The 11,945-nt window shown below is 37.5% G+C and overlaps 1 protein-coding gene across 1 annotated transcript in view; it reads left to right on the top strand.

Moving 5' to 3' along the window:
- The first annotated feature begins 7,736 nt into the window (after positions 1–7,736).
- The window catches only part of LOC140156938 (cytochrome P450 4F4-like), a 28,143-nt gene continuing 23,934 nt past the window's right edge, over positions 7,737–11,945 (top strand). The window contains 1 exon segment of the mRNA XM_072179980.1: positions 7,737–8,044. Within this exon segment, the coding sequence (XP_072036081.1) occupies positions 7,853–8,044 (192 nt within the window). The 5' untranslated portion in view covers positions 7,737–7,852.

Genomic DNA, 11,945 nt, shown 5'->3' with positions numbered 1-11,945 from the left:
GTGGTACTGAATGGCCAATTTGAAGGCCTGGAGGGAAAAAGCATTGACAATAGCCTCAGGGAGATAATTCAAGATGGAGGAGGCAAACGGATAAAATGATCTCTGGGATAGTGAAAGGAACTTGAACAGCGCGGGAATTGAGGTTTCATAGACCGGGTCGAGGCTGAGGCTGGAAACGGGTTTGGAGAAGAACAAAGATTGGCAAAGATTTTAAATAAGTGGCACAGAGAAACAACATCACGACGCTTAATAAGAAGAGACAGGTCGGAATCCAAGAGAAGGTCCTCATGGGAGAGGTTCCAAGACAGGCGAATCTTTGAGTAGACTCAACATGCTCAAGGCGGTTAGTACGGATTATATTCAGCGGATGCCAAGTAGCACAACCATACTCCAGAATGGGGCGAACCAAGGTCAAGTACAAAGAGCGACAGATGCTGAAGGGGGGCGGACTGGAAAGATCTATTAATGAAGCCGATGATTTTGCGAGCTTTTTTGCATATGTGATCGATGTTAAGAATCCAGGAAAGCTTGTCAGACAGCCAGACACCAAGAAACACACACGTTCAATGGGCAGGCTGTTAAGAGTGAGATTGAGATCCGGAAAAGTGTCCTTCACCAAATCTGGTTAGAAGAATCGCCGGCCCAAGGCAGTGGCGTAGCCAGGGGGAAGAGGGGGAGGGATGGTAGATGCCCCCCCCCCCAAATCAGGGATAAAATGGGGACGGCAAAGAGTAAAATTACCTTGAAATGACTAAAAATGGAACAAAAAATTGATAAATGTGGACGAAAATTTGGTTTTGTCCCAAAAAATGAGACAAAAAATTGACAAATGTGGACGAAAACTTGGGTTTTCCCCCACAACGAGACAAAAAAATAGACAAATGGGGACGAAAATTTGGCTTTGCCCCCTCACACTAAAAAGCTGGCCTACACAGATTGGAGCCAAAGTTCATGTAGGGGTTAATGGGGTCTTTAAAAATGCTATTCTGCTCCAAATTACATCACAACTAAACTTAGCAGAAGAACCACTGACCCAAGCTCTATAACTGATGTATTCAGATTAGGGCCAAATGTCAAACAAGAGTCAGTAGGGGGTTGTTTAGTCAGACGATGCATTATGTTTACTAAAATTGGTCTGAAGAACCATGGAAGAAAGAGATAAGAAGGAACCACAACGAACGCATTCACTTTGTCCACTCCCTTTACCGACATTTAATTGACATTGCCTCATTTCAAATATATAGTTTTAGTTTTGGTTTTGGTTTTGGTCACGTGGTTTCCTATTGTCCTGCCTAACCACTTGAATCATAAGATATCGAACTCATTGTTTCTACCTTTTGTTTAAAACCGAACATTTGTGTCAGTCAGTTTCGGTTTGGTTTCAGTTTCTTATAAGTGGTGTGGATCGTAAAATTATTTGATTTGAAGTTACCTACTCTAAGTATACAAAAGAAATGTTTAAATTTCGCAGTGCAATATTCACGAGGAGAGAAATCGAGCATGGTAATCTACATTGAAAGACGTGGTTTACAAAACCGAATAAGTCTAGGCTAATTCACCTGTGAAAAAATATAGACCATCGAAATATTTGCATTCGGCATTACAAAAGGGGTCACTATTGTAATTGTATAGGTGCTATAAACAAAATCGATTCATGTCCTTAATCCCATGTACCAGAATCGATGGAAGGCCATTATATGACCTCTAATAACCTAATGACTTTTACTGAAGCAATTTTTACTGCAAAAAGTAGAAGATAGAGGGAAAAGAGATTGTGTGGGGTGTGTGTGTGTGTGTGTGGTGGGGGGGGTGGTTGGAGGGCAAGGGGGATATGGGCCGGGAGAGAGAGAAACAGATGAGAGAGAGCATTGGAAGTGAAAGAGAAGGGGGAGTAGAGCCCGATATGAAGATATCAAATTTAGGGAAGGAGGAGGGGAAAGGGGTAATTTAGGGAAGAGGTGGTTATATAGGGAGGGGAGCCCCGTCTTAAAGAGGTATGGGTTGTGCTTCCCGGGGATAATAAACTAATTCATAATCAAATCATCTCCATGCATCGTTTATGTTTCATACAAACAAACAAATCCCCCACCCCGCCCCAGCCTTCAATATACGCGCATGTATATGATTTCTAGGCCTAGAACTCGTGAGTGTAATATGCCACCTACCTTCGACAGAGAGCATTCAACTGTCGTCCGCGGGATAGATTTCCGATATCAATCATGATAATAATTATGTTAGCACAATAGGCTATTGTATACTTCTGGTTATATACCCTATACTGTGTCCTTCCAGCATAATAGTGTTATGATTGCAAACCAGATCAGCTCTACTTTTTAATCCTTTGATTTTTGGTTTCTAAACAAAAGAGAAACCAAAACTATATATTTGAAATGAGGGACTGTTATACATGAGGATTTACTTTGATCAATACTCCGCGTTAAATAGGTGATTGGTATTGTACTCCATGTATGTGCATGTCTTCTGGAGCGTGCCTGAAGGATGATTTGAACTAATGACCTTCCGTACAAGCACCCTATAGAATTTTCTCTGGTGACGTGATCATCGGTCATTGATGGCCTACATCTTTTTCTTCCATTTTGCCCAATTTTCCCGAACTTTGATGACTTTTTTCTCAGAGTTGGCAGTATTTGGCACTGAAACGAGTTAGCTAGTTACGATTATACCCATATAAACTATTAAATTAAACAGGTTTTATGTACCGGACTCAACCGGAACATTGTGCATTATTTAAGAACATTTTACATCCATTTTTCATCGAAAAAGTCACCAAAATCTTACCTTATTTGCTAAAGCTGAAACTCAGCAAAAACCGGCCGATTTTGACGACCTTTTCGATGTTTTAAAGGACATTTTCTACACAATACGATCAAGAAAACAGTTTGACTGTAGATCCCAAAACAAAGCTACTATACATGTTCAGAGCATCAGTGAAATTCCAGAATCTTACTTCCGGGTAGCGTTTGTTTGTTCGTGGATGGGTTTGATATAGTGTTTTTTCCAGTAATGATTTCGCCAAGCATCGATCGCGGTAAATGGAATATACATGAAAGGAGGTACCATTGATAGCTTTTCTTTTCATTCGTCAATAGATAAGCGGATTAAAACTTGGCCGATCGAAGTCGTTGTGGTTCCTTCTCATCTCTTTCTTCCATGGAAGAACAGCTAGCTTAAGTGTAATGCATTGTTAGCATTGGTATGTGTCAAAAAAGTCATCCAGGGCTACATAAATTGCTCAGGAAAATGGCTGTTGTTTAAAATTGAAACAATAAACTGGGTCATATGTGACCGTCCACGGCGAATGAGCCGTAAATTCCTCTCCCGGTCAATTTTGTTTTATTTCGTGTTTAAAAAATAAACATCATAAACTTAAAAATGGTATATCATTTGACTTCAAACGATATCCAGAAGCGGAGTTATGGTTAGTTAAACTTTGCTCTTTCAACAAAATTATAGCTTTTTTGGTTTCTATGTGTGTCTCTTTTTCCACATTGCTGGCAATAAATATCAAACAGTCATAATTGGCGGTCATTTCAAATCATCCCCAAGTCAACGAGGTTTAAGAAGGTTCTCTCATTGTTAATTGTTGGTTATGCATACCTATACAAATAACCCACCACTTGAAAAGGATTTAGCAAAAGCAAACAAAGACCAGAGCTATTAAAAGTTCTATAGCCATCTAAGGTAGAAGATTATTATCCACTTCAATAATAGTAGGGATGCCCACTGTCAGTACAGTTTCCACTAGAACGATTTTTCATTTACTGTGTGCGTGCACTCACACACGTATTGTCTATGGAGAAACTGATCGATACAAGAAATCCCAGGCCTGTTAAATGGCGTACATACTTGTTTTGATCCAAATGTAGGCCTATATCAGGGTGTTTCAAGAAATTTCTGATTCCACCAGAAAACATTAACCAAACTTTTTCCTGATTGGTCAGTGAATAGAGAGGACCTTCCTTCATGAAGAGATCAACTTTTTTAATGAAAAATTTAATGAGATGAGAACTACAACAGGTTGAAGTGACACCATTCCGTGCATCAGGTGTTCAAACGCAATTATCTCCGAATTTGGAGTGAATCAGACAAGCAAACTTACATAGTCATAAAATGTAACTATTTTTGAAGACAAAATGTACAGGATGTTAAGAAATTTAAGAATGTTTAAGCCTACCGCGGCCCATCTCAAATCATGCACTTCTCACTACATTTCATATGCTATCCATCATGGCTTCCATGCACACAAAACTCACACACAGTGTATTGTTCAATGTAGTAAAGATAACCTTTGAGTTGGAGCAAATTTCTCAAAATTGGTAGTGATTAATGTTACCAAACTTATGCCATGATGAAATATAATAGTTTTTGAAGATAAAATGTGCTGACCGTAAAAGATTGAACAATGTTTAAGACTACCGCTATTCATTTGAAATAATGCACTTATTGCTCATCTCCTCTATGGAGATATTTTCCATGGCGGCCATCTATGATCATGCTTGCGGTTTCACCAAACAAACCACGGGTTTTGAGGTCTTATATTTTTTGTTGTATGTCAACAAAATCGATTAAATTTTCAGGATGATCTTATTTTCATGTTGTTATAAGCAAATATAATGTTCCAGATAACGCTAGTTAATAAATACATTAAGAAAAAGTACCTTAAAATTGCACTTTCTGTTAGTATTCCTTTTGGACTTTAACTTTTAACATGTTCTAGCAGCCCTATATAAAACCGTGACACTCAAAAGGCCATATCTCTGGAATGAAACGTCCGATTAAGATTATTTAAACGCCAAAATGTTTCTTTCATCAAATCCCAGCCAATAAGTTAGGTCTGAATCAATTTAAAAGTACTTCAATTTTTAGTGGACATGCCTAATAATAGGATTATTGATTGGTGTTGTGACTATCCAAATAAGACAGATGTCGCGCCAGCTTAAGTGACCGATGAATACGACCTTCGTACACATTTTACACCATAACTCAGAATACAATTTAGGGAATTTACGGCTCGTTTGTGCTGCCGGGTCACATATAGGATATAATTTTTGTAGCAACAGAAATGTATACCTATATGAACAGCCACACGCTATAAAATGAACCTTAACGATTATCCTAAACACGGCCAGTTATTGTTCGATTTTAGACTTTCGTTATATTGTTATATCCTTACATGATTTAGGTGTAAATGCAATATAATACATACACCTATTGTACACCTGTATGATAATGAAACGCTAAAACCAAGTGGTATCGGTATCACAAGTACATACTGTAGTTACTGTCCGTTTTCCTATACACAATACACAGTGCTTTCACCATTGACGCGTGACCTCTACAAATGATGTACGTTGGAAGAATGGGCACTTGCCTAGTTAACATCACTGTGTGAAAAATAACCAGCCAATATTTTAGCTATTCTCCACGACGCGACTTCTAGCAAATATATTTCTCTAACATGACCTAAAATTACAGCTAGGTTAGATGTTCAGAAATGGTCGCACTTTTGTAAAATATGAGTGAGGGCAAAGCATAGCTAGCTCATAGCTAGACAACTCCCCGTGTTAATTGAATGGAGATTTGACCGAAAATATTGAGCTATATTGGTAACGGACCGCTCCGTTCTGAAGGATGCCACAAAAAAACGGTACAAGCTACATTTAAACTATTCTAAATAGGTTCTAGAAAATATAGTTTTGTAACATGTCCTAAATTTTTAGCTAATTTAGATGTTTGGAGAGGGTCGCACTTTTGTGTTTTAGGAAGGATATGTAAACGACAGATAACACCAAAAATATGAAGAAATTATTTCCAAACCGTGTTAAGTCAACAATCATTATGTTGCTCATTTTGAAGAATGCTGGTTAACAAAAAGCAGGTCTTTGTCTCATTTCGTGAACAAAGGTACACATACCATTGTTTCCTTTCGTTTCCTTTATAATCGGTTACCCAACTGAAGCTATAATACCAGCTTTATTGCGATGTCGCACATTGAAAACAGACACTTGTGCACAACCAGAGAAGATCTGATTTAATCAGTTGAGCTGCTTCAATGAGTGTTATCTTGGTTTAATAGCTTTTAATGGGGTTTAAGTCCTACAAAGGTCGAGATGAATTCTACTGTAGACATGACTGCATCATGATCGGAGTATACTTTTTGGTATCGGTGTCGGTACCGCCAACCGAAATAGTTGGTAACTCTCATCACTACTGGATCTTGAGCCACAGCAGCTTTAGTTTAGGATCTCTGGTTCAATCGCTCATTTACATGACAGAATGACCTCTTCATTGTGTTTGTTCATTTTATTATGGAGAGCCATTGTACTAGACCTTTTTAAAAGCATTACATTAGTACCTCTCCGGTGGCCTTCGTGCATTGGAAACAGGCAAATTTGTTATTTAAAAAGAACATACAAAAAAAATCACAGATCCGCATGTGTAGGCCTACAGATAAATGGGTTTAATAAAATTGGTCTCAAATATTAATGAATTCACAGAAACATACAGGACATAATGAACCACTGACCTGAATTATTAGTCGTTTTATTCCATGTATATATATATATGTCAAAATCCACTTCTTGTTTAAGACCAAAAAAAGATGTTTAAGGCCGACCCAATTATTTTGAAATTAAAAAAAAAAAGTTATAGGCCCTAAATTCATTTTTACTTTTTATTCAAGGTTGAAAACCGGAGAAATACTGCTACTTAAGTTGGATAAAGTTTTTTGATTACTTTTGCTTCTATTTAACAGCTATTGAATTAGTATGCATTTCTAGATGTTTTTTGTTTTTTTTGCTAAATCAAACAGACAGTAATAAATTATTCATAACAGTTACGTAATCAGTCGACAGTGCACACTGACATCGCCTGGCTAATAATTACTTGGTGCATCAGAAAAACTAAAATCAATACCCGGGATCGATACACGTGAATGCGCTATGCACGAGTTTGATATGAGACGAAAATCTTTGGATACCGGGTTAGAAACTGATGAATAACTCCCGTAAATGATTTTGTCTAAAGAAGCCAGCCGAGGATGATTTAAGGAAGCCCCATCGTGCACTGCAAACGTGTTATCACTAGAGTTTCAACTGCCACTTTACTTTTCAAATCCCATTGAATTCTGTGCAAAAGATGTTGTTTAAGAATTGTGCGTGTGACCAGTGGCGTGGTGGGAAGTGCTTAAATTATCCTCTGGAAGCCAGATATGGTTCCTTGCACTTGAATATATGTTTTGAATAGATATGAGAGTCGTTAGCTAGCGTCTTGAGAAAGCTGCTTTCGTCTTGAACTCAAAAACTGACAATAATTCTGATTTTATATGTGCCGACTATATAGCGCAGTGTATAGGCCAATCCTGGAGGTAGTCTAAAAGCAGATGACATATGGCGTACCATATGGTCACTCACACACTAGCGAGGTCAGTCACCGGGCAATTGTCAGTAGCCTTAATCAGATGTCCTTCGGCCCATTATGCGTCTCGAAACTATAAAATTTTTTGATGTAATATAATGATTTTATGGAAATAAAATATGAATATGAATATGAATATGAATATGAATATGAATATGAATATGAATATGAATATGAATGAATATGAATATGAACATGAATATGAATAAACAGGTAGGAACAAAATGGCCATGCGTGGCGGTGGATTTAACCTACCATGGCGATTTCTGCCATGAAGATATCGGGGCGATGACACTGTGTAGTGTGGACACTCTTCATTTCCAAACCAGCAAAATTCGTGATATTATTTTTTGCGTTGCAAAATAAACTACGTGAATATATCTAGTGCCTTCTCAAGTATGTGTACTCTGTACATATGGTCAAAGGTCGGTCGAAATCAACAATGGCTAACTTGGTGTCTACTGTCGTTCTCGGTTTGCTGGTAGCACCATTGATATATTTATTTATTGGCATATTCACATATCTACGTACTCTTTATTACCAAACCAAGAGCGTGTTACAATGGCCAGGACCACCACGACATTGGCTCACTGGCAACATCACACAGGTCGGTTAAAATAATAAAGATTAAACTTAGTCTCAGTATGACGATGGACAATTTTTACAGGTTGTGAGCACCTCAGCACGGTGTTGAAAATTCAGCCGGGAAACGTGTTTCAGCAATAAATAGCTCCAGCAATGGAAGTCACGGGTCGTTTTCTGCTTAAATTACGGATAATAATCGAACATTCGTATAAAGGCAACATAATAACGTTTAAAAATTGAATTTAACGTGCCCAATGTGGTCGGAAAAATTGCGTAGTCACAATCACAATACGATCACGATCATGTCAGTAAATGAATATTTTGTTCTGGGACTGATTATTCGGACTACAAAATGTTCATATCATCTAGTAGAAAAAGCGCGGACGTCAAAAATGGGGTGCCATGTAAAATAATAACTTAAGTTACCTTGCCTGAGAATTTCATCAAATTTGTTAGCTTTATATTTCTACATGTAGTCGTATATTGAACATGTTGGACTATTGGCTTTCAGAGCGTCTAAAAATAAAGCGGGTCAGTCTTATTTCTAAAGATTGGTTGCGCATTCATCGATTACTAATTTCTATTTTGTTAAATTTCTGTTGTGACGTACATGGAACTATTTAATTCCCTCTCACTTTAATTTTTAAATAAAGGACATTGTAAATAGAAATGATGGCCATCGAGGTCGCGTCACAGTAAATGTAAACCTGTATTTTGTCACGCGCTGTTTATACGGCTGATTTCACCCTATAAACACACTTTCATTGTTAAATGTCCATTGTTGGTTAGGGGCTGTGCAATAATTATGGTAAAATTTCCAAACGGCTTGCCAAAAAACTTTGCATATTTAAGCGTTTCCTCAGCCTTTTTAGAGCGTTTTATTTAAAAGGCGCCACAATAATGTGTGCCAAAAATCGCTTGCCCCCTCTCGGCTTGCCAAAATTGCTTGCCCCCCCTTTAGGATCGCCAAAAATTCTTGCCCCCCCATTTTACCCTCCCCAGAACTTATAATTATAATCTCATCAGCGCATCTAATTATTATGGCATATGTCCCCATTGCACTTAATGGATTGATTCAAAAAAGTTTGTGGTACCCGACGTCCTACAGCTTTTTATAAAAAATATCGCGGGAAAAGATGAAATTGGTTTTCAAATTGAACTTTGGATTTTTTTTGTACATGCAATTATTCAAATCCTCTCACTTCAAAGGACATGGTAAATAGAAATGATGGCCATCGAGGTCGCGTCACAGCAAGATAATATAAGAAAGTAAATGTAAACCTGTATTTTGTCACGCGCTGTTTATACGACTTATTTCCCCCTATAAACAAACTTTCATTGTTAATTGTCCATTATTGGTTAGGGACTGTGCAATAATTATGGTGTAATTTCCAAACGGCTCGCCAAAAATCGCTTGCCCCCAAATTTTTGCCCCCCTGGTACATGCCAAATTTTTGGGATCCCAATTTGGTCTATATACATGTTGCGAGCGCAGTGAGCAGGAATATTTGCATATTTAAGCGTTTCCTAAGCCTTTTTAGAGCGTTTTATTTAAAAGGTGCCACAAGAATGTGTGCCAAAAATGCTTGCCCCCTCCCCCTCGGCTTGCCAACAATTGCTTGCCCCCCCCCCCTTTCGGCTCGCCAAAAATTCTTGCATATTTAATCGTTTCCGTACGGTTTTCCTTTTTTTTGCCAATTAACCAATTATAATATTTAACTGAGTTTATATCGTTTCTTCTTCTTTTTCTTCTTCTGAATATGCATCTTCTCCTTCTTCTTCTTCTTGTGTGAACCTACAGTCACGGTGTTTTGTTTTTCTTGGTTAATAAAAATTGTGGAAGGTATTTTGTTTAACACAGGAAATATCTGTTTACAATTTATTGACATTGAACAATTGCAATGTTTGCAAGTGGTGTCACTTTGCTACGTTATTAGTGACAGAATAAGCATTTTGAAGGTATTTCGTTTTAAACCGGAAGTGACCCCCTGAATGACATTTATTTTGCATGTGTGCAAGTTGCGTCACTATGCTAAGTTAATTGTTACAGAATTAGCATTTTGAAGGTATTTCGTTTTACACCGGAAGTGAGCCCCTGAATGACCTTTAACTTCAAATAAAAAAATATACCCTATATACACTGGGTAACAGCAATTTATGTGTGAACCTACCGTCACGCTATGTTTTTTTCTTGGTTAATAAAACATTTGAAGGTATTTCATTTTACACAGGAAGTGAGCCCGAATGACCCTTGACCACAAATAAAAATATACCACATAAACACTGGGTAGATGCAATACATGTGTGAACATACCTTCTGTGCTATTTTTCTTAGCTAGTAAAATGTTTTGGAAGGTATTTCGTTTTTCACCGGAAGTGACCCCTTTATGACCTTTAACCCCAAATTTATGTTCATTTTAAAGACACTGTGTAATAAAAATGCATGTATGTGTGCAAATGGTGTCACTTTCATATGTAATTTGACCCCTGTGACCCCTGCGTGACCTTTAACCCCACGATAGGCAGACTCACATCACACATAGGTGGCGCTATTCGTCCATATGGAAGTGGAATGTGCATATACAAATAAATGGCTTTAATGTGGGGCTTAATGGAAAAAATCACTAAAATTAATTTTGACAACCAAAACCTGTGATGTTGACTTACTTTGGTACTGGCATAATACTAGATTCATAAACTATCACATAGTGCAATCTATGTTCCATCAAGTCGACACTCGTTAAAGCGCAAAAGCAATTTGTGTGTCAAATCAAGACCATCCAAAACAGCTTTTTTACAGTAAAGAATAGGAGGTCATTTGGGGTCAAATACAGTAGTGTACATTGTACATGTGCCTGCTGTCACAATTTCACACACACAATTTTGGACAATTTTGTCTGTAACTTCAAAAGTATATGCACTAGAAACATGATTGACCCCTTATTGTTTAAGACCAAGGTCAAAATCGGTGTTATCAGGTGAAGTGCTAGAGAGCAAATGTAAAGGTTGACAGAAGAAATGTAGACTTCTCCGTAGTCCACTTGCCCATTTTGCATACTCTGGCTATTACATTCAAGCATAAAACGCTGATTTATATTCAATTGTGTGCAATTGATTTTCACATCTGATATTTTCAGCCACCATACTCCCTCTGTTTGTTAGCTTCCCAAGTGGACTACTTACTTTGACTTGCGGTTAATTCTTAACATGGGACTCTATGGAGAGTTAGTACAATTTCTGGCCTAACTAAAATTGGCCATGATGTAATGCATCTTTAAATGGATCTGGCTTGTGATTGGTCACCCAGATCACGCTATTGTTTAAATCCTCCGGGCACGTGCTATTACCATTAACTACATCGTACACAACAATCTATAGAAGTTGCGGCACCATTTGTGGTGGCGCGAAAGTTAAACTCTCAGTAATACATGGACGTACATTTTAGTGCGTCATATACTACCATGCTTAGTACTTGCGGTTTATTGGATTGATAAACAAGTATGATTTACAGTCTGTTTTAGAGACCAAAGTCCCGGGGTAAAGTTCTGCTTAGTAGTCAAAGTACATCGTCGGATTTTTTACTCGGGCTTTCGCGATAATTAACTGGTTCCAAAATCAGAATTGTTTAGTATTGAAGTGAGCCATTATATTATGCAAGATATTTTGCATTCAATAACTTTTATTGTCACTAATCATCTAATTATATAAACTCTTAATGACCATTTTACTATTGAACACTTTAATTTTAGCATGTTTAATAAACATCAATATAATTTTGAGTTCAACGGAATGCGTTCATCATGATTAAATAATAATATATTTTTTATCAGAAAATTCGACTATGGCATAGTCTATGCCGTATGTGTGGCAATCTGGTTTTTGTCATATAAAAGGTATCATGAAGATAACGTTGAATTCATCTT

Source organism: Amphiura filiformis, chromosome 7 (assembly GCF_039555335.1).
Source record: "Amphiura filiformis chromosome 7, Afil_fr2py, whole genome shotgun sequence".
Lineage (NCBI taxonomy): Eukaryota > Metazoa > Echinodermata > Ophiuroidea > Amphilepidida > Amphiuridae > Amphiura > Amphiura filiformis.
The sequence above is the reverse complement of the archived record's forward strand: the minus strand, read 5'-3'. Positions and strand labels throughout refer to the sequence as shown.